At 47.6% G+C, this 23,713-nt stretch overlaps 1 protein-coding gene across 1 annotated transcript in view; it reads right to left on the bottom strand.

The window, feature by feature from the left end:
• LOC127620526 (espin-like) overlaps window positions 1-23,713 on the bottom strand; it is a 169,127-nt gene that overhangs the window by 94,304 nt on the left and 51,110 nt on the right. The window contains 2 exon segments of the mRNA XM_052093657.1: window positions 2,053-2,284; window positions 15,879-16,010. Of these exon segments, the coding sequence (XP_051949617.1) occupies window positions 2,053-2,284; window positions 15,879-16,010 (364 nt within the window).

Raw genomic sequence — 23,713 nt, 5'->3', positions numbered from 1 at the left:
TCAAGTTACGAGCCTGCCTGTACCACTTGTGTTGTTTGCTCTGCCTAATAAACGCATATGGATCCCAACCAGCCTGAGTCTGCATTACAGAAGACTTCGCCTTCTATCGATCCAGCGATAATTGCCCGCATGTCGGAGGAACTCTCTTCCCAAGCGAACCAATTGGCCGCCCAACAACACCAGCTCGGGCGGCTCACAGCGGCCATAGAGCAGATCGTGCGCACCTTCCAGGCGGCGCACCAACCCCCACCGGCACCTGCTCCCGTGCCCGCAGCTGCTGCACCGCCCGCAGCCGAGGCGGCTCCGCCCAGCCCAGCGTCCGTCAGCCAACGCCTGGCGCTTCCAGAGAAATTTGACGGCACGCCCTCAAAATGCGGGGGCTTCATCATGCAGTGCTTGATTTTTCTTACGCAACAACCGGCGCTGTACCCAACCGATGAAAGTAAGATCTTGTTTGTCAACTCAGTGCTTACTGGCCGAGCGCTCGACTGGGCAACAGCGGTCTGGACCAACCAGGGGTTCGCGCAAGTTTGACTCTTTCATGCAAAGCCTGATTGATGTGTTCGACCACCCTTTCGCTCTCACCTCAATCACACACACACACACACACACACACACACACATGTTGTGTTTCCATGTTTTATGGGGACTTTCCATAGACATAATGGTTTTTATACTGTACAAACTTTATATTCTATTCCCTAAACCTAACCCTACCCCTAAACCTAACCCTCACAGAAAACTTTCTGCATTTTTACATTTTCAAAAAACATAATTTAGTATGATTTATAAGCTGTTTTCCTCATGGGGACCGACAAAATGTCCCCACAAGGTCAAAAATTTCGGGTTTTACTATCCTTATGGGGACATTTGGTCCCCACAAAGTGATAAATACACGCTCACACACACACACACACACACACACACACACACACACACACACATGTTGACACACATGCATACACATGCTCATGAAACAGGAGCCAGCTGGTACATGATAGCTGTGCGGTATGTGTAAACCTCACTCCCCTGGCCTCAAGAGGCACACTAGCGACTGACACTAGAGGCTGTAGCCTTTAGCCTCCTCATAGTGCACCCGCCTCCAATGTCAGGAGATGCCGGTTCGAATCCTGCTCGAAGCAGGTTGTGCAGGACCGGTTACATGCACACACAAACACACACTCGAGTCGAAACCAAAAAACAAACCCTGCGACTTGATCAATACAACAGTTTCTAAATTATCCGAAATTACTTTTAATATGTGCAAGTGTTTAATTGTATTTCACCCTAATCAGCCTCACTGGAAAGCACCCTCAAGCTCCTATAAAGCAGCGCAAGCATCACAATCATCCATTGCTAGTTCCAAAGTTACATTTTTAGCAAAGATGGCTTGGGCTGTATCAAAACATGATGCTGAATTTGTGGAAGAAGAAAGTAACAGCCTTTGATGGAGGAAAACCAGAAAATGTATTTATATAAAACCCTTAATGATGTCTTAAGGTGTGGTAACCGTGGTATAAGCAGAATAAGTGACTCCAGCCCATTAAAAATTAATGCACACCCGAGGCATAATGCTCCCCTATATAGTATATGAAAAGTATTGATTATTGTTAATGTTAACTAATGTATGTAGTTAACAAATACAACCTTATTGTAAAGTTGTACTTTTTCTTTCAAATAAAAGTTTGTAATGTTTTGCGCTGGAATGGCTTGGTTCATGGCTTATAACTCTTTTATGAAGTATTTTATGAAATGCCTATGGAAAAAAAAATTTATGGGATAAAATACTTCTGGAACCAAGATGGCTGCGCTCTATTTCAGGAGCGACTCCTGTATTCAGAACACACACAGAATGATAATTTTCAAACATTCACTCATGTATTGGAAATGCAGATGTCACTCCCAAAACATTGCAGTGTGCATGTGGCCTTTTATAACTGTCATTATGTGTCTTCTGTTAACAGGATATAATAAGCAGATTTAAACTAAAGTCAGAAAGCTTTATCTGCACAGGTAAACCGAGATTTATGTAAACGTGTGAGTTTCTCTGACCTGTAGGTGTTCGTGAGGGAGGTGTGCTGCTCCTCTTCTCTCCAGTGCTGGACTGGCTGGAGTTTGCCGAATCGTAATTGGACAGTGAGCTGGAGGGCGAGCAGATGTCAAAGTGGGCTGCCAGGGGGGCCGCTATGGACAGGGTGGCATTGGGAGAGGACAGGCCTGAGTCAGGCTGCTTATTCTCCAGATCTGCGGAAGGGTCCCGGGACAAAACGCGGTGCTCCACACTCTGAAAAGAAGCCAGAGTTTGAATGCATCAGAATTCTCTCAGTATGAATGTTAACATGCTCTATATTGTCTCTCAAAATAGTATTAATCGGACACTTGGACTGTTTTTTACATATGGATCTAGGGTTAAGATACACATCACTCAGGATCAGACCAAGCAATCGAACCAAGTGTGAAAACGAATCGGTTACCTAACGTAACCTCGGTTCTCTCTAGAAGAGGTTCTCTCGTATTGCGTAAGCTAGCTTACGCTACGGGAAAGATTCATCTTTTCTGAGATATTGAAGCCAAAAAATTATCCTTCATTTTGTATCCATTGTCAACGCAGTGCAGCAGCTGCATACCTTGAGCGGGCTAGCTAGCGAGCTCATTGGTTGCTCTGCGGCAACTGCTGCAGCCTATAGACAAACTTGAGTGAACTTGCGTCCAATGACAGGCGCCCGCGCCGTCACTGTATCAAAGCCTGCCAGAATGGGCGTGGCTAGAGTGCATATAAGCGTAAGTTCGTAGGCTGGAACCCTGGTTTTCATTGAATGAAGCGAAAATCGCTCGTGGCGCGAGCACGGCCGGCTACGCAATACTTGTTCCCTCTTCTAGAGAGAACCGAGGTTTCATTAGGTAACCGATTCGTTCTCTTACGAGAGGTCCTCTCGTATTGCGTAAGCTAGCTACGCTACGGAACCATTGTCAACGCCGTCGCCAAGCATCCACTGCATGAGCCCCGGGGTGGGGGACCCGGGGAGCCCTTGTGAGTGGGGAATAATATTTGGCCGGCAAGAGTGCGGGCCAGTGTGTGTGTAATACATAAGCACATAGTGGGAAGGGAAAGACAGAGCGGCGGTGCCGGTCTGTGTGGAATGTGTCCCGTCAGTGCAGCTCACCAGGGAGCTGTAGCGTATTAAACCTCTAGTAGTTTTGCCTGCAGGGCGGGCACTTCCAGATTGTAAAATCTGACAAAGGTGGAGGGGAAGCCCAGCCCGCTGCCACACATATGTCGTGAATGGAAATCCCGCTGGACCATGCCCACGAGGAGGCCATGCCTCTAGTGGAGTGAGCCCTAATGCCTAACGGGCATGGCAGGTCTTTTGACGCGTACGCGGCAGCAATAGCGTCCACTATCCATCTAGACAGTGTCTGTTTCGAGGCGGCGAAACCTTTGGTGCGCCCTCCGAACGAAACGAAAAGCTGCTCAGAGCGTCTGAAAGAGGCGGAGCGCACAGTATACAATCTCAGTGCTCTGACTGGGCAAAGGAGATTGGCGTCGCGTTCGCTATCGGATGCTGGCAGCACCGATAGGGAAATGAGTTGTGCTCTGAATGGAGTACCGATCACCTTGGGGACATAGCCGTGTCTAGGCTTTAAAATGACCTTGGAGTCACTTGGTCCAAACTCAACACACGCAGCGCTGACAGACAGCGCGTGAAGGTCTCCCACACGTTTAACTGATGACAGAGCAGTTACAAAAAAACGGTTTTGAGTGAAAGGTATTTCAAATCCACGGATTGAAGCGTTCGAAAGGGGGGGCTTTCATAGCTTCGAGAACTACGGAAAGATCCCAGATAGGAACCGATGGGGGGCGCGGAGGGTTGATCCTTCTAGCTCCCCTGAGGAAGCGGATGACCAGCTCGTTTTTTCCCAGTGACTGGCCGTGCAGGGGTTCAGCGAACGCCGCGACGGCCGCCACGCATCACTTTGAGCGTGGATGGGGATCTGCCCTTATCCAGCAGCTCTTGTAAAAACAGGAGCAGCGACGACACCCCACATGTCCGTGGGTCCAGGTCTCTGTCGGTGCACCATTTTGAAAACACAGACCATTTGGACGCATAGAGTCTTCTCGTGGAAGGGGCTCTAGCGTGTATGATAGTGTTTATTACTCCTTCTGGCAAAGCGACGGGTAGTCGTTGATCACCCACGCGTGCAGCGCCCAGCGCTCTGGGTGGGGATGCCAGATCGCGCCGCGAGCTTGAGAGAGGAGGTCTGCTCTCACTGGAATGGGCCACGGGGCTGTCAGTGACAGCTGCGTAAGCTCCGGGAACCATGTCTGATTCTCCCAGCGCGGGGCCATGAGGAGCACCGAGTGACGCATTTCCCTGATCCTCTGCATTACCTGTGGCAATAGCGAGATGGGAGGGAAGGCGTAAAGCGGGCGGTTGGGCCAGTCCTGGGCGAGCGTCCTCGCTTTTCGAGAAAAATACTGGGCAGTGAGAGTTCTCTTCTGACGCAAAGAGGTCTATCTCTGCTCTGCCGAATATGCTCCATAACTTCTGGACTGTTTGAGCGTGCAGGGACCATTCCCCTGGGGAAATATTGTCTCTGGACAGTCTGTCTGGTCCATCGTTCAGGTGGCCTGGCACATGCGTCGCCCTCAGCGAGCGCAGGTGGCACTGGGACCAACTCAGTATGCGTTTTGTCAGATGGAAGAGGTTCCTGGATCTGACACCGCCCTGACGGTTTAGATAGGATACCACAGATCTGTTGTCCGAACGGACCAGGACGTGGTGACCCTGAATGACCGGGAGGAAGCGCAGGAGCGCGTACTCGACCGCTATCATTTCCAGACAATTTATGTGAAGGAGCTTTTCCTGAACTGACCATAGGCCAAAAACCAGAGAGCCCTCGCAGACCGCGCCCCAACCCGTGTTGGACGCGTCTGTCGAGATTACTTTTCGGCGACATACTGCTCCCATCGTCACTCCCCGCTGATACCATTCGGCCACTGCCCAGGGCTGCAGAGCTGAGATACAGGTCTGAGTCACTCTGATCGGCTGGCGGCCCGTGGCCCAAGCCCGGCGAGACGCGCGGGTGTTTAGCCAATGCTGAAGCGGGAGCATGCACAGTAAACCCAGCTGAAGTACTGCTGCGGCTGAGGCCATGTAACCTAGCATTCTCTGAAATTTTTTCAGAGGCGTGAGGCTGTTCATCTGAAAGGACGCGGCTAGTCGCTGAACACGGCACGCGCGCTGTGTAGATAAGTGAGCCGTCATCGCCATGGAGTCTAGTTCTATTCCAAGGAAGGAAATTGCCTGACTGGGCTGTAGTGAGCTCTTGGTCCAATTGACTGCAAGACCCAAACTGTTCAGATGACTGAGGAGAACTGTCCTGTGAGACAGAAGCTCCGTATGTGACTGTGCTAAAATCAGCCAATCGTCCAAATAGTTCAGAATTCGCAAGCCCTGACTCCGCAGGGGTGCGAGCGCCGCATCCATGCACTTCGTGAAAGTACGGGTGCTAAAGACAGGCCGAACGGAAGGACGGTGTATTGATAAACCTGGCCGTCGAAGGCGAATCTCAAGAATGGCCTGTGACGGGGATTTATCTGAATCTGAAAGTAGGCATCTTTCATATCGAGAGAAATAAACCAGTCCCCCTGGCGCACATGCGGGTAAATCAAGTTTCCTGATTGTAAGCATTTTGAACGGTCTTTTTGCGAGCACCTTGTTCAAAACCCTGAGATCTAATATTGGTCTGAGGCCGCCGTCTTTCTTGGGGACAAGAAAATAATGGCTGTAAAACCCCGACTCGCTCAGAGAAGGTGGCACTCTCTCTATGGCCCTTTTGCACAGAAGGTTTGCTATTTCTGAACAAAGCATGCAGGCTGCTTCCGTGTTTACAGTAGTTTCGAGCCGCGCTCTGAAGCGGGGAGGGCGGCGATCGAACTGTAGCAAATAGCCCTGTTTTATTGTGCTTAACACCCATTTGGATATCCCTGGGATAGCTTTCCATGCTTTGAAGCGTGACGCTAGAGGGTGAATGGCCAAGTCGCCCTGATTGCCGCACACAGCGAACTGAACAGAATGTGTGAGCGCGCTTACTGTGCTTATGCATGACTGCTCGCAGACAGCAGGGACAGGCTGTTCTGTGAGTGACTTCCCGATGGAGGTGAATGGGGAAAGAGTCACATCTCTGAAGTGATGCGTGAGCATAGTCACGGGCATGGGACTTACATACAGAGAGGTGTTTGCTGGCCGTGTGACAGAGCGGGCAGAGAAGGGGCGCGCGCACGGATTCGTCGGCGCGTTTATTGACTCTAACACTCGAGCTGGCTGTGCCTGCTTTATGTGAATGGGCTCTGATAGGAACACGGGAAGTGTAATGCTTGTGTGTAGGGATGAACACTGGATTGTGGGCACATTTTCTACACATAAGGCATGTTTGCTTTTCACAAGATTTCTTTGGGTCGCCGTGAAAACGGCATTTGAGTGCAGGCAAGCAGGCAGTATCACCGGCTTGTTGGCTGCTGAATCCACCACTGCAGTAGCCTGAGAGAAGGGGACTGACAGGGGGCGAAGCTTTGACGGTGGTCCGGCCACGGCGGGACTGAGCCGTCGTTTCCTCAACAAAGCTAGGAGGACTTCGGTTGCTCAGGTTTCAGCGCAATCTTAGGCCGAGGCCCGCGGGGGGGCGGCGGTCTGTGGCGGCTGTCTGAGCGCGTTCTAGGGTGGCCGCCCTGTCGACGCTGAGAAGTCTGGCTTTGCTGAGCTGGGCGCTGTGAAGAGGCTCGTGCAGGAGGCTGGTCACGTGGGCGGCCTGCAGAGGAGCTAGCGCGACGAGGCAGGAAGAGATTCATGGCTTGGGTGGCTTTCTGGACTTCCGAAAAACGGTCAACAATGCCACTCACCGCGGAACCGAAGAGACCGGACGGAGAGAGCGGCGCGTTGAGGAACGTGGAGCGTTTAGCTTCTCCAATGTCGGCTAGCGTTAGCCATAGGTGTCTCTCGGTCACAGTCAGCGCGGCCATGCACTTCCCTAGGGCTTGAGCTGCAGCTTTGGTGGCGCGAAGGGCGAGATCCGTCGCGCTCCTTAGATCTGAAACAGCCTCTGGGTGCCTGCCTTTCTCATCCCACTCTCGAAGAAGGTCCGCTTGGAGGATCTGTAAAACGGCCATGGAATGCAGAGCAGATGCGGCTTGGCCGGCGGCGGCATAAGCGCGGCCAACACAGGCGGAAGTAGTTCTGCAGGCCTTAGACGGGAGCACTGGCTTAGACCGCCATCTCACGGAGGATGGGCAAAGGTGTGCTGCTACCGAATCCTCGACCGGGGGGATGGAAGAGTAGCCCCTCTCGTTGCCGGCGTCCACCGAAGCGAGAGAGCTGGAGACATGGGATCAGTTCCTGGCCGAGAGAGGCGCGTTTCACGCTTTAGAGAGCTCGGCGTGGAGTTCCGGCAGGAAGGGAGCGGCCCGGGTCGCGGGCGCCGCGCGGCGACGGCTCTGAAGAAAGCAGCTGTCAGGTCTGTTGGGAGCCTGCTCAGAGGGCGGTGACCACTCAAGCCCGAGGCGGTCGACGGCCTGTGTGAGGAGGCGCGTTAGTTCTTCCTCGACTCCGGCGCGGGTCCTGCTGGATTCCTGGGCCGAGGAGGAGGCTTGGGAGCCTGACCACTCCTCGCTGTCCGAAGCCATGATGGAACAGCAGCCCTTATCCTCCGCCTCGTCATCCGAGATGGCAACAGTGCGGCCGCTCGGCGGCAACTGCGCGTTCCGGGGGGGAGGGGAGGGTGAAAGCGAGGCTCGAGGGAGAGGCTCCGGCGAGGTAGTCGCTTCTAACACCGGTTCCAGCAGCAATTGGGAGCGGCGCTTCTTTCTGCGCGGCGAAACGAAAGGCGGCGCGGCGGCTTCGGTTTTGAGTGCTTCGAGTCGAGCCGGCAGGGTCGACATCGGAAGCTCCTCGCAGAGGTTGCATCCGCCATCAGCGAGGGCGAGCTCTGCATGTTCCAGTCCCAGGCAGAGAGCGCAGATGAGGTGGCGGTCTCCGGCGCTGAGAGGGGCGCGGCATGAGGCGCAGGTGGTGCGAGGCATCTTTAAAAAGACGCTCGTTGCTCTTTTGTGAAGTTCGCTGAGGAACTAGCTTGCTCTAAAAAGGATACGTCGCCGGATGGCGTAGCTCGCAGGATGGCTGAAGGTGGCGAAGACGGCCGGCTTCTTCGAGCGCTGTCCACGCTTGCTAGATGCCCCTCGAACGGCGACGCGGCTTCTGCAGTACAGAGATGCGAGCGCTCGCTGAATAGATGAAAATCAGGGTTCCAGCCTACGAACTTAAGCTTATATGCACTCTAGCCACGCCCATTCTGGCGGGCTTTGATACAGTGACGGCGCTGGCCTGTCATTGGACGCAAGTTCACTCAAGTTCGTCTATAGGCTGCAGCAGTTGCCGCAGAGCAACCAATGAGCTCGCTAGCTAGCCCGCTCAAGGTATGCAGCTGCTGCACTGCGTTGACAATGGATACAAAATTAAGGATAATTTTTTGGCTTCAATATCTCAGAAAAGATTAATCTTTCCCGTAGCGTAAGCTAGCTTACGCAATACGAGAGAACCTCTCGTAAGAGAACAGCAACATTCATTGTGATCAAAAGGTGTTCTATTTATTGGGTTATTATTAGTATTAAGGCCCTTTCACACCAAAAACCCATTTTTGCCGCAATTTCTCCCCATGATGAAGATTTTAAATATAAACATTGGATTCCTCTGGAGAATTTCGCACCTGGAGTGAGCATTTGCGAGCTATCAAATCAAGTTTTTTTTATGGTGTCATTTTTTTTCCTCTCCTGATAATGAAATTCCATGACCAATACAATTTGGGCTTTAGATCACATGTCAGGAGCTTCTGCAGTTACCAAAACTAGCAAAATTGCTGGTGCTAAAGTATGGCGCTAGAACAATGACTAAAGTTTTTGGATCTAAATTTCGTTTATTTGAATTCTAGAAATAAGACATTTAACAATTTATTTTATTAATAAATAATATATATATATATATATATATATATATATATATATATATATATATATATATATATATATATATATATATACTGTATATATATGTATTTTATACATTTGTATTTTTAACCTCCTGAGACCCTGTAAACTGACTGATCTCAGTTCAGGAGACTCTAGGCTGTCATTAAAGGGTTAAACTTTCAATGCACCAAGTCATATGACAAAAATCATGGCGCCGATCCCATCTGAGTTTTTCTTTGGGAGAATTGGCAACAAAACTACATCTGGTAAGAAGCCTCATTAAGTTTTTAAGTTAAAAACCTGTTTGAGTCAAAACAGAAGTCTCTAGTTTCATCCGATATGTAATTTTTAAAATTGTATCGATATATTGCAAAACAGCACGCTGTTAAATACAATGATCATGTACGTAGACTATAAGCCCTTTCCCTTCAAATATCCTATATTCATTTTGCATCATCACATTGAGAATCAATGGATGCCTCCAAAAGCTGGAAAATATTGCTTTCAGTGGCTGTATATGGAGTTAAGATAAAAATAAGGTGTATTTCAAACTGTTCTTAGACCAGTGCAGACAGACAGCATACTGGAGGTGAAGTCATTCCCTAATTGGGGGGCAAGGGAGCATCCAATAGCTTTCCTATCCAGCCAAGTGCATTCACTGAACATCCAGTCAAAAGTTCAGTTTGAGGCTGCAGATGATGTTTGGATCACTCAACATGCTTGGCAGACATGGGACAATGTAATCAGTAAATGGATTCAGAATTTTTCATGCATTATTTTTATTTTAACATGATTGGCAGTGATTGGACGTACAGTTTAATGTGGAGCGGTTGCTGGGTCAGGTCCTTGAACTGTTTGATGAGCAAGAGTTGATTCTGTCAGGCACATCACTTACATTTTACTGCTATTTTCTATGTTTTATAATGTAAACATGTTATAAATTCAAAATCAGCCACGTATTTCACAAAACTATTTGTTCTTACCACAAGTGAGTCTCTGTTAAACTGATTAAATTGTCCAACATCATACCATTATTTCTGTTTCAATGTAATCAATTGTGCAGCTTTCATTGATATCAGACTGAAGTCTCAGCAGTCAAGGTGTGCCGGTTTTTAAAGTGTTTTCTCCTGCTCATGTAAGCACATATAATAAGAGCCTATTTAGCAGAGATGGGCCACTTTTATTTACATGAATGGGTGAAACTGGAACGCTCAACCAAGAAGCTTTAGCGCCCAACGGTCAATGGATGTAGACAAGAAGTCCTGCGCATGCGCATTAGCTATACAAGCCATGAAAACTGTGTTTTAGCATAAAGAAGCACAATTTATTATTCCAATATTATCAGATTTCATTGCTGATTTGAAATATGTTCTTTGATAGTAATTGACTGACAATTTTTGAGTTTTTTGGTGTCCCACCATTCAGGAAATACGCCGACAGTGGACTGAAATACTTTTATGTAATACAGTGAGGAACGGGATGAGTCATTTCAGAGCGAAAGTGAATTTGCACAGGGTTTCCAGATGAATGAACTATATTAAACTGTATGTAATGCTGAATATAATGTATAATAATGCTAAGGGTCCTGATATTTGAAAGCCCTCCTCATAATGCCACATGTAATGTCTGATTTCCCTAGTAAATTTATACTATGGCAAACATTATTTTACTGTATAAGCATACACACTTTTTTTAAAAGAATAGTTTAGAAACATGTAATCGGTGAAAATACTATTAAATACTTAAATGTATGTAATCAGTAACAGTGTACAAGAATATGTGTCTAACATAATTATGTATTGTTCAGTTGGGCAGAATTATTAATATTTCTATTTTTGTGTAACTATTGCCCTCTGCTGAGCTGATATTTTTGTCCCACTCCATCCCCGATGGATCATTTTACTCTTTAATTATGAGCACTTTTTGTTCAGTTTTACAAGTAAAAGGAACTGTTTCGCATATGTCCTGAAAGTAATAATAATAATAAATTCAAACTTAACTTTTCACAATTCAGGCTTTGTTCAAAGTTTTGTAAGAGTATAGAATTGTGAATTCAGTACAGTAAATCAAACAAAATCATTACACCCTTTATCATATCAGTTTTTTGAAAAATCATATTTTAATAAAACACAGGAAATCAAAATGTTTTATCTGATTAATCATAGAAATATTCAAAGATTAATCGATTATCAAAATAATCGTTAGCTGCAACCTTACTGTTTTATGACTAAATTTAGTCTAAAACTAAATTTTCTTTGCTCGTTTCTTAGGGATTACTTGTTACAAATCAAAAAGGGGAATGAAAATGCACACAGAAGTCACCCTCGGGTCTCATTAAACAGCAGTTTTTTGTTTTGACTAAGGCGGAATCGTAAACAAACTAGGCAAAATGTCAAGCTTCCATGTTCCTCAGGGAAAAGTAGAGGTTATCAGGACAGTCGAGCATAAATCAAAACAAAATCTGCTACAGAAATCTTCAATATTGTTAAATGTCAAATCTTCAATATTGTTAAATGTCACATCTGATTCAAATACTTTAGTCAATTAAGACTTGCCATGGCAAGAACCTGCATAATGTCTCGGGTTACTTGAATGTAACCCTTGTTCCCTGATAAAAGCAGAACGAGATGCTGCGCTGAAAGCTCTTTGGGAACAACTTCATGTGTGTGACCAGCTGTGAATATGTGTGTAACACGTCAATGAACATTGACCGGAATTTATAGCCTCTGCCGGTGTAATTACTGGATGCACCTGGGGCTGGGCCATAAATAGATGCATAACCAGCGCGTCATCAGGTATTTTGCAGCATCTCGTTCCACTTTTATCAGGGAACATGGGTTACATTCAAGTAACCCGAGACGTTCCCTTTACAAAAAGGCTACACTTCTGATGCTGCACTGAAAGTGCTTTGGGAACGAGAATACCCACGCCGCTACAATGGGGCTCTCCGGTCCCCTATGGTTGTGTAGTGTGCTCACAAGAGCATGAGAGGTCTCAGAGCTGAGCTTGAGATGTCGACTCAAGGACAGAAGAGCCCGGAGTGGCATGAACATCTAAACTATCAAATGTAATGAATGTGTGCGGAGAGGACCAACCTGCCGCATCACAAACATGTTGCAGAGGGACACCTCCAAGGCTTTGGAGGAGCCGACCCCTCTGGTAAAGTGAGACCTAATACCTACTGGCGAAGCTTGACCACGTGCCTCGTAGGCAAGGACAATAGCCTCCCTTACCCAATGCGACATAGTCTGCTTGGTGGCGGCCGCCCCCCTGTTGCGGCCCCCATGGCAAAGAATTGTTGCCCTGACTTACACCACTGGCTAGTGCGGTGGACATACGTCTGAAAGGGACAGACTGGACAAAGTCTGTGAAGTCTTTCCTGCTCCGGCGTTGTAAACGGTGGAGCAGCCTCCCAAAGGGTACCAAGTCCATCAAGGCGTGGCAAGCCGAAATGGCAGCCACATAGACCCTGAGAGTAGCGGGGCATATGCCAGCTGTCAGTTTTCCCCTGCAGAATGTCCAGAACTAAAGCAATCTGGCAGTTAACTGGATCTGCATTACGTGCACTGCACCATCTTTCAAAGACACCCCATTAATTGGCGTAACTCCTAATAAAGGGAAACACATACAGGTGCATTCTGGGCCATGTATGCTCGGGGGCTGGATGACTCAGAGAGAAGTAGGGGAGACATTGCGCTGTTTTTTGAGTCAAAGAGGTCCACTTCTGCCCTATAAAAATCTCACACAGATTTGTTCCAAGTAGAGGGAGCCTTAGCACTTAAAATGGTCTCGATAACCACAGGAGAAAGCCCTGTGTACCTCAGTTGGTACCCTTCAGGGGTCAAACATGAAGGTTCCACAGCTCGGGCCGGAGATGAAATATTGTCCCCTGTGCCTGAGACAGAAGGTCCCTCCTGTCCGGAATTACCAAGGCGAGCCGTCGAGGGGACACATTATCTACGAGAACCATACCCTGTTCGGCCAGCACGGCGCACCCTTGCTGGCGAACTCTGGCCAAGACTCCCAGGAGCAAAGAAACCGGGGAATACACATACAGATGCATTCTGGTCCATGTATGTGCCATCCCGTCCAGACCCAGGGGGGCTGGGTGACTCAGAGAGAAGTAGAGGAGACATTGCGCCGTTAGTCGAGGCGAAGAGGTCCACTTCTGCCCTGAAAAATCTCACCCGGATTTGTACCACTACCTCGGGGTGGAGTTTCCACTCCCCCATCGGCATTTCCTGTCTGGACAGTAAATCTGCTTCCACATTCAGGCATCCAGGGATATAAGCTGCCCTGAGTGACAGGAGCTTGCCCTGGGCCCCAAGGAGAATAGGACGTGCCAGAAAATTCAGCTGATGTGAACGTGGACCTCCTTAACGGTTTATGTAAGAGACTACCGCTGTATTGTCCACCTGCACAAAGACAAGGCAGCCTCTGGAGGAAGTATTTCAGGGCCAGCAATCAGCTCGAGACAGTTAATGTGTTAATCGAGCTGACGACCCTCCATCCCCTTGAGCTGGACAAGCACTTAAGACCGCTACCCAGCCCGTCAGGGAGGTGTCTGTCATTAGCAAACTGTGATGACAAGATGCAACTAGAGTGGGACCCAAAGTGAGTAACCGGGGTCTGAACCACATAGAAAGGGTACGTAGCCCGTGGCAGGTAACCCTTATCAGCCTAGGGGATTGGCCCTTGGATGAAATCCCCTGGCTTTGAGCCACAACTGAAACAGTCTCATGTGCCAAAAGGTCCAAAGGGATCACCGAGGACGCAGTTGCCATGAGACCTAATAGTCATTGATACTGACGAACAGAATGGAGAGGTTTCATAGGGGTACCGGGAGGGTCGAAGTGGATGATACACGTGCCCCGTCCCGAGGGGTGCTACCCCCATAAAGTTTCTAAGAGGTTTCTTCCTCTTAGAAATTACTTTGCTGAGGTCTTGCTTTGGGGGTTTTTGAGGGTGACGAGCCTGTCCCCAGCCTTTACGAGGGGGACCACGACTCGGCATGCTTTGTTTCTGAGCCTCCCTTCTAGCAGGACCGGGACGGGTCTGGGTGGCCAACGGGCCCGCCCCCTGAGTGCGGCGAGGAAAAAACTGCCCAAATGCTTCCTCGTGGCTTTTCGCCTCCTGGAACCTGGAGATAACTGTATTCATAGCATACCCGAATAGGCCGGAAGGCAAAAGAAGGAAAACTTTGTCCTTATCTTTTGATGCCCGATAGGCTGAGCCATAAGTGTCTTTCTGTGCTGACCAAAGCAGACATAGACAGGCCAATGGCACAGGCTGTCTGCTTGGTCGCACGGAGAGATAGATCCGTGGCTTGACGAAGCTCAGAGAAAGCTTCCTCGTCGAGCGTGGTACCTGTACTTAAGTCCTTTAGCAGGTCAGCATGGTATGCCTGCAAGAATGCCATAGTGTGCAGAGCAGCACCAGCCTGACCAGCTGCATGATAAGCCCTCCCCACTAGCATGGAGGTAGTCCTGCATGGCTTTGTGGGGAGAGTGGGTCTCTTTAGTGATGATGTCGAGCCAGGCGAGAGATAACCCGCAAGTGTCTCTTCTACCGGCGGCATCAACGAATAGCCCCGTGTCTCAGCACCTACGATAGGTCGACATCAAGGGCACAAAGACACAGGAAGTAAAAAGATTCCTCCATGAACGAGAAAGCTCGTCATGTAGGTCATCAAAGAAAGGAAGGGACTAATATAGGGTTCCCTTCCTCCTTTTTTTTTTAGCCACTAGACAGAAATCTGTCTTATAGTTTGGATCGTTTGGGGGGGGGTCTCATGTTCGCGTGGCCTGTCTAGCTGTAGTCTGGCCACAGCCCGAGTAACCACCTCGAGTAATTTCTCAGCCGCTTTATTATTAAGCGTGAATGTATGGTTCAGCGCCCCCCCTCGTGAAACGAAGAGGCGCCGAGGTGCGCTTCAGGCTCACGAGTAGGATCAGCTGGATCTGGGGAGAGAGCAAGTGATAGGGACGGACCCGTCTCTCGCTCCTCAGCCAGATATATGCGAGAGCCCCACAATGAAAGAGTGGGCACTGACTCCCCGAAGTAGCGAGGCGTGAGCGAAGCATTTTGCTCGAGAGCAGATCACAATGCTCGCACCCGCACCGCCCCAACGTGAGAGCAGCATGCTCTTCCCCCAAACAGACGAAGCAAATCTGATGCATGTCCCTCTCGGCCATAGAGCGGAGACAGGGGAACACACCCTGACTTTGTCATATTTTCCCCCTTTTTTTTTTAAAGAAAGAGAGAAAAGAGAAAAGGTCTTCTGCGCACTGCCTAACAAATTTTAACTCCTAACAGAGGAAAGAAAGTTCTGAAAGGGTCGTGAAAGCACACACACACACAGAATGATCTCTGAAGGCAAGAAATCTGACGACGCGCTCAGCCCCAGGTGCATCCATTGATTACACAGGCAGAGGCTATAAATTCCGGTCAATGTTCATTGACGTGTTACACACATATTCACAGCTGGTCATACTCATGAAGTTGTTCCCAAAGCGCTTTCAGCGCAGCATCAGATGTGTAGCTTTTTGTAAAGGGAACATGAAAGAAGTTATTTTTGGTTAAAACGTCCAAGCTGCTCTTTTCCATAAAAAGAAATGCAAGATTATCATTGAATTACAATTAAAATTCCAGACACAAGCAAGTCATAAGGACTGCTTTTATGATGCTTTTATGGTGCTTTTTTGAGCTTGAATATCCCTGGCCCCCATCCACTTGCATTGTATGGAAGAGAGCATCTTGTACATTCCACTAATCTTCACCTATGTGTATGGAACAACATGAGGGTGTGTACTTTGTACACAAAACTGTGTGTCTCTTTGTGTGAGTGAGTGTGTCTAACCATGTTTTCGACTGTGCGGAGGTACTTGGCACACTGTTGATGCCCATTGTATTCAGCCAGATCTGCTGCTGAGAATCCATCCTGGTCTCGGATGCCCAGATCCACTCCATTCACCACTAGAATCTGACAGCACTGCAGAGAGACACACAATTTTTATCAACACAGTTTACATCAGCACAATCTGGGACCTGGTAATTAAATATATTTGGTGGTTGAATGATTTTGCTACTTTTCATATTTATGGATTTGAACAAACCCCTTTCCCTAAATATTAAGCTTATTCACTCTCATCATTTACTCACATTCATGCCATCCCAGATATTTAACACTTTCTTTCTTTGAAGATATAGTTATAATTACTGGAGTTTTATGGATTACCTTTATGCTGCCTTTGTGCTTTTGGAGCTTAAAAATGTTGGTACCCATTTACTTGCATTGTGAGGACTTACAGAGCTAATATATTGTTATATTGTCATTTGTGTTCAGCAGAAGACATACACATCTGAGATGGTGTGAGGGTGAGTAAATTATAAGAGAATTTTAATTTTTGTGTGAACTACCTTTAAGTGTATAATTTGTCCCACACTCTTTGTGCTATTGACAGGAATGATACAGTACCTCAAATCGCTATTCATTCTCTAAGCTTCTAGACCTTCGCAGACCATAAAACAGGACATAAAATAGCCTTGCACTGAAAGAGGGACTCAAAGCATACTCATTTATAAAACACAGGTATGACCAGATTTGATCCTAAATCCCATGGATTTGATCCTAAATCAAAAGTGAGGAACAAATCGGGATTTATAAAAGCATAAACTGTTGAATATGTTCTTATGTGTATGCCAACTGCAAAGCATGCATATAAACTCTTCTTGCTTGTGGTCCAGTGTGCCAGTGCGCTTGATTATGAAAATGCCTTATTCTGAATATTTGCTTTAACAAAATTTATTTATATCGCCAACATCTGCGTGTTTCCATTCATTTTGAGACCTATGAGATAACAAGTGTAATATACAGTATGTACTAGAATATGCCAAGAAAATATTTAACAGCCCTTAAATCATAGCTAATTTAATAGACATGGGTGAATACCGTCTCGGCTTACGTATGTAACCCTTGTTCCCTGAAAAAAGCGGAACGAGATGCTGCGCTGAAAAGCACTTAGGGAACAATCCTAGTTGTGACCGAGCTGTGAATATGTGTGTAACACGTCAATGAACATTGACCGGAATTTATAGCCTCGGCTGATGCACCTGTAGCCAGGCTATAAATGGATGTGTCACCAGAGTGTCGTCAGATACTTCTTTTTGAAGAGCAGTCCTGGGGCATCCCAGTGCGGCAAAGAATCGCAGCATCTCGTTCGCTTTTTTTCAGGGAACAAGGGTTACATTCGTAACCCGAGACTTTCTCTTTACGCTGCGCTGAAAAGCGCTTAGGTAATGAGAATACCCACGCGGCCACTCTGTGGCTGTCCGGACCCATTACCGTTGTGTAGTGTGTTCACAAGAGCGTGAGAGACCTCAGACATGAGTTTGAGATGTCGACTCAAGGACATAAGAATGGCGAAAACCTACAAACTATAAACATTTTATGAATGTGTGCGGAGGGGATAACCTGCCACATCACACACTTGCTGGAGAGGGAGACCTCTAGCCAAGGCTTTAGAGGAGGCGAGCCCTCTGGTAGAGTGAGCCTTAATAACTACTGGCAAAGCTTGACTGCGCACCTCGTAGGCCAGGCCAGTAGCGTCCCTCACTCAAAGTGACATAGTCTGCCAGGAGGTGACCACCACCCGGTTACGGCTTCCAAGGGAAGAATTGCTGCCCTGACTTTACGCCACTGGTCAATGCGGTGGACATAAGTCTGAAGGGTACAGACTTATGTCCACCTCCGGCATTACAAACGGCAGGGAGCAGAAGGCTTAGAGAGTGACTGGACATCGGGTCGCGAAAGGCACCTTAGGTAGGTAGTCAGGGTGAGGGTGCAAAAATGCTTTGGTCATTCCCGGGGCAAACTCTAAACAGGCTGGCAAAAGAGACAGAGCCTGTAGGTACCCAAATCTCCTTAGAGACATAATTGCCATAAGAAAAACCAGCTTGAGAGTCAGAAGTCTGCCAAACGCTGTCTATAGAGGTTTAAAAGGGGCTTAACCAGTCCCTCAAGGACTACTTACCAGGTCCTATGAAGAGGTCCTAATCTTAACAGGAGGCCTCAGTCGCATAGCTCAAGAATGAAGCACACGAATAGAGGATGCCTCTTAAAGGGCACCCCATCCACCGAGGCGTAGAAGTAGAACCTGGCAGTGGCGGGGCATGTGCCTGCTGACAGTTCTTCCTACAGAAAATCCAGAACTGAAGCGAACTGGCAGTAAGCTGGTTCTGTAATATGAACTTTAGTAGAGGGAAACGCATACAGGCACTTTTTGTGCCATGTGAGCCAAAGGCGAGCCGTCGAGGGGAGAATTTAGTTCCGAGAACCATACCCTGTTCGGCCAGAGTGGTGCTACCAGTAGGAGGCAAAACCCTTCCTGGCGAACTCTAGCCAAGACTCCCGGGAGCAGAGAGACCGGGGAAAAAACACATACAGACGCATTCCGGGTTATGTATGTGTCATTACCCAGATTTATTCCACTACCTCAGGGTGGAGTTTCCACTCCCCCATCCGTATTTTTGGCCTGGACAGTAAATCTGCTCCCACATATGGGCATCCAGGGATATAAGCTGCCCTGAGTAACAGGAGCTGCCCTGGACCTCAAGGAGAATCCGACGCGTCAGAAATACAGCTGACAAGAACGTGGCTCTCCCTGATGTTTTATGTAAGAGGCTCCCGCTGTATTGCCCACCCGCACCAAGACATGGCAGCCTCAGGAGGAAGTATTTCAGGGCCAGAAATACAGCCATAAACTCGAGACAGTGACTGTGACAACCGAGCTGACGACCCTCCTATTCCCCTTAAGCTGGACGACCACTTAAGGCCGCTACCCAGCCCGTCAGGGAGGCGTCTGTCGTTAGCAGCCTGTGACAACAAGACGCACCTTTACCCAAGGAAAAAAAAACGGGGTCTGAACCACATAGAATGGGAACGAAGCCCGTGGCACGTAACCCTTATTAGCCTAGGGGATTTGGCCCTTAGAAGAAATCTCCTGGCTTTGAGCCACAACAAAAACGGTCTCATGAGCAGAAGGTCCAGAGGGATCACCGAGGATGCAGTCGCCCCGAGACCTAGAAATCGTTGATACTGATAACAGTGCAACCTTGACCTAGCCTGACTTTGCTCAGGGTGTTCTGAATGGACTCAATTCTAGCGGGAGACAATTGTGCCCCCATACAATCCCCAGATAGGTAGTTTTCTGAGTGGGAGAGAGGATGCTTTTCTTGGCGTTGAGCCTCAACTCTTGAGAAACCAGATGAGCTAAGACGATATCCCTGTGCTGAACTGCCAGTTCCTGGAACTACGCTAAGATCAGCCAGTCCTCTATGTAATTCAGAATGCATTACGGAGTCGCAAAGGAGCCGGCGCTGCATCATGCATTTGTGAATGTGCGGGTAAAAAGGGCTATGCCAAATGGAAGAACCCAACACTCGAAGACTTCGCCCCTGAAAGCTAACCTCAGGAACTTCCTGTGTTGTGGCAGAACTTCTAAATTAAGAAGTAAAGAAGTGCGTCATAAGATCGATGGTGACCAGCCAAACGAGACGTTGGGCTTGAGACGTGATCGTCTTTATAGGCAGCATCTAGGACTTGAACACCCAGACCGGGCAGTTCAAGCTTTAAGATCTACGCCAGACGCCAGCCCTCACCCTCCATGGGAACCAGGAAGTACTTGGTGTAATAACCTAACTCTCTCTCTGGAACAGGAACACGTTCTATGGCCTCTTTAACCAGGAGATTTGCGTTTTTTTTTTTTTCACAGTAGACATAACAAATCCGGTTTACAGTAGTGAGAACCACGCCGTTGAAATATGGAAGGCGGCGAGTTCATTAAATTCTGTCGCCCTTTCCTACTGTCCTTAAGACACACAAAAAAAGTATATATCTGGCAGAAGTTTCTACGCTGCCAGGATCTCTGAGATGGGTATAACATTTTTAACACTTCCTGTTGAGGGGGTGTCAAGTGTTCCACGTCCTGAATAAATGCAGGGAGCAGCGAAAACACCCAACTCTTGATGGGAGCCTCTGCCACCCGAAACACCAATAGGTAGCGGGAATGGAGTGGCTTCGCGGGGGTACCAGGAGGGATGAAGTGGAGCTACCCCCGAGGGGAGCTACCCCCTAAATCTAGGCGCAAGACCATCAGGGTTTTCTCTTTTTAGAAATTATGGTCCTGAGGTCTTGCTTCGGGGGCTGCCGAGGGCGACGAGATTGTACCCAATCCCTGGGAGGAGGAGCACGACTCGCCATGCTTTGCTTTTGAGCCTCCCTTCTAACGGGACCGAGGCGGGTCTGGGGGGCCGAAGGACCCGCCCCCTGAGTGCGGCGAGGGAGGAACTGCCCGAAGGCTTCCTAATGGCTTTTCGCCCCTTGGAACCTGGAGATAACTGTGGTCATGGCGTCTACGAATAGACCAGTGTGCGAAACCAGGGCATCAAGGAGTAAAACTTTGTCCTTGTCCTTGATGTCCGAAAGGTTGAGCCAAATGTGCCTCTACGCGGTGACCAAGGCAAACATAGACTGGCCAATAGCACGGGCTGTTTGCTTGGTCGCGCGGAGAGAAAGATCTGTGGCTCGGCGAAGCTCAGAAAAAGCTTGTTTGTCGAGCGCAGCACCCACACTCAGGTCGTCCAACAGGTCAGCCTAGTCTGCCTGTAATACAGCCATAGTGTGCAGAGCAGCACCAGCCTGACCTGCTGCTTGATAAGCCCTTCCCACTAAAGTGAAGGTTGTTCTACAAGGCTCTGAGGGGAGACAGTTTGAGTGACGATGCCGAGCCTGGCGAGAGATAGCCTGCAAGCGTCTCTTCGACCGGCGCTATCACTGAATATCCCCGTGCCTCAGCACCCACGATGGTCGAATATAATGACATTGAGGGTACGTGAACACGGGAAAAATAGGGGTTCCTCCATTAGCGAGAAAGCTGTTCATGGAGGTTATCAATGAAGGGAAGGGACTGATGAGGCGTTCCCTTCCCCAGATTACTAGATAAAAATCTATCCCCTAACTTGGAGGGTTTGGGGGTCTCTTTTTGGCGTGGCCAGTCCAACTGGAGTCTGGCCACCGCATGAGTAACCACATCGAGCAATTCCTCCGCTGACCCGGAGGCGGGTAGAGATTCGAGGTCCCCCTCATGAACTGACGAGGCGCCGGAATGCGCTTCGAGATCATGGGAAGGACCAGCTGGGTTTGGGGGGAGAGCGAGAGAAAGAGACAAACCCGTCTCTTGCTCCTCAGCCAAATCCATGCGAGAGCCCCGAACTAAGCGTGGGTGCTGACTCCCGGAAGCAAGCGAGGCGAGCGTGAAGCACTTTGCCCGAAAGTAGATCACAGTGCTCGCACCCGCCCCGCTGCAACGCGAGAGCAGCGTGCTCCTCCCCCAAACAAACAGAGCAAAACTGATGCATCGTTTGCCCTGGCTTTCAGTCATTCTATTTTTCTATAAATATATGTATATATATATAAGGAGAAAAGGTTCACTGCGCACTGCCTAACCAAATTCTAACTCCTAGCAGAGGAATGAAAGTTTTGACAGGCTTGTGAAACACGCACACAGAATTGCTCTGAAAAAAGTATGGTAAAGTCATTGTATGGTTTTAAGGCACTGTCGATAGAACAGATAGAATTTCCTTTCATTTCACATTCTGTCACTATTCACCAACCTGTCTCATGTATATATGTGTTAGATTAGATTTATGTTTAGAATAGCAATAAAGTTTGTCTGTATTCAAAGATGATTTGACTGTGGTATATTTGATGAATAATCTCGTCACTGTTTCTAAAAGATTTCGCTTCAACACTGTAGCTGAATACGTGTGATATTATTCTCATTAAGCCATGAGAATAATATTACTCCAATAAGTGAATTAATCATAATTCCCTTATTAAAGCTAATTCCTTACAATAGAAAGCGTAAGCAGATAAAACTAGACTTTTATTTGAAATCTTTATATTACGGCTTCAATGGTGGTGAATCTTATTCAGACAAATAATCAAGTTATTTGTCATTTATCTAGAGATGCAACGATTGCAATTTTCTTGGCCGATTCTGATTTCCGATTTTTTTGCAAGAGTAACCTGCCGCTACCGATTTTTTCCGATTACGACTTTCTTTCTAAGAACTATTATTGATCACATATACAAACAAAATTTTTACCTTTCTTCAATGCAACATTTTATTTCATAATAAAATAAATTATTAAACATTACAATTTCCCCCAAACTGCACTAAGTTACAGGATCTTCTCTCACTTAAACAACTCTCAAAATAAAGTGCTCTGTGACTGGAAAAAGGTAGAAATAACAATTAACTGCAAATGAGTTGCTTTATATAACAAATGTCATTTTACACAATTTTTATAAATGGACCTTTTTCTCTTTATTACTCGTCTAACAAAAGAATTCCAAAGATCTGAAAAACTGAAGTGTCAAATACGCTCAACTTACGTTAGATGTCCAAATATCAGTTGTAAAACTGAGCACTGCTTCGGGAACAGCTTGTAACCATATTTCTCAACACTCCCGTTTTTCCCGGGAGTCTCCCGTTTTCTTATTTCTCCCAAAAAAACTCCCGTAATTTGTATGGCCCAAACCACGTTATATGAATAATCACATCAATATATTATTCCAAGGTGGTCCAGTTGCCAGATCTTGAATGAAACGCATCCTACTCACACAATCGACACATCATACACATTACAAATCATTTGTGACCTCAACCTGGCAACCTACAACCCAGTTGCGCTGTTGGTATCTGCGCAGGCAGTAGACGCGGGATGTTAAATCAAGCATCACTGGTAGATGGGAGGAGAAGACTCAGCTGGTGCTCCGGTGAAAAAAACTAAATATACATGTACATTTAACAACAGCTGGATGAAAGAATTTAATTTCATATCCCGAAGCCATATCGACAATGCCCACGCCTTTTGCAATGTGTGTCGCACTAATTTTAATATCGGACACGGTGGGAAAAATTACGTTACTCAGCACATTAAATCACAACGGCACAATATCTAGCCTCTGCCATCCAGCACCCCACTTCCCCTCACCCGGATTTGTGTACCCAAATGTTGACAGATAACAGGCTGCGTATGTGACATGACACGGGATTAAACAACTCGGGCAACGCGACGTCGGAAAGTACCTCCTACTCTATATCGAGGAAATGACAGAGGGTTCAGAAATCAGATTTCTGAACCCTCTGTCCTCAACTATGGAGAACGGCTGGTCATCCAGGGCCATGAATTCCATAATTTCCCTCGTAAATGCTTTGCTTTGGTCTTTTCGCTGCCAATTCCAAGGGATGATAGGAGAGGCTGCTGACTTGTGGCTGGCTCTGTGCTCTGGCTAGCTTTAGCCGCTTTCCCTTTTTAGCTTCTTTTTTAAAATGGGCATTTTCAGCTGGGTGATTGTGTTTTAAATGTCTAATTAGGTTTGTTGTTCTGAAAGTTATTGTGGTGGTTCCCCCATGGTTTACTTTGGCCTTACAATTATTACACATTTCAAACTTTATGGATTCTTCACTCACAGTGAAGATCTTCCACGCCAATTACATGTTTACGTGCGGCTGTGACGTTATTGCCTGCGCCGCTGGCAACAAAACGGACCGGCTTGGAATCGGAAAGACGTGAGGCTGACCGGCCGGTCACCGGTCCGGCCGAGCATGCGGAAAAATGGCTAATTCC

Source organism: Xyrauchen texanus, chromosome 27 (genome assembly GCF_025860055.1).
Source record: "Xyrauchen texanus isolate HMW12.3.18 chromosome 27, RBS_HiC_50CHRs, whole genome shotgun sequence".
Taxonomy (NCBI): domain Eukaryota; kingdom Metazoa; phylum Chordata; class Actinopteri; order Cypriniformes; family Catostomidae; genus Xyrauchen; species Xyrauchen texanus.
Note: the sequence above shows the minus strand (reverse complement) of the source record. Positions and strands in the feature narration are given on the sequence as shown.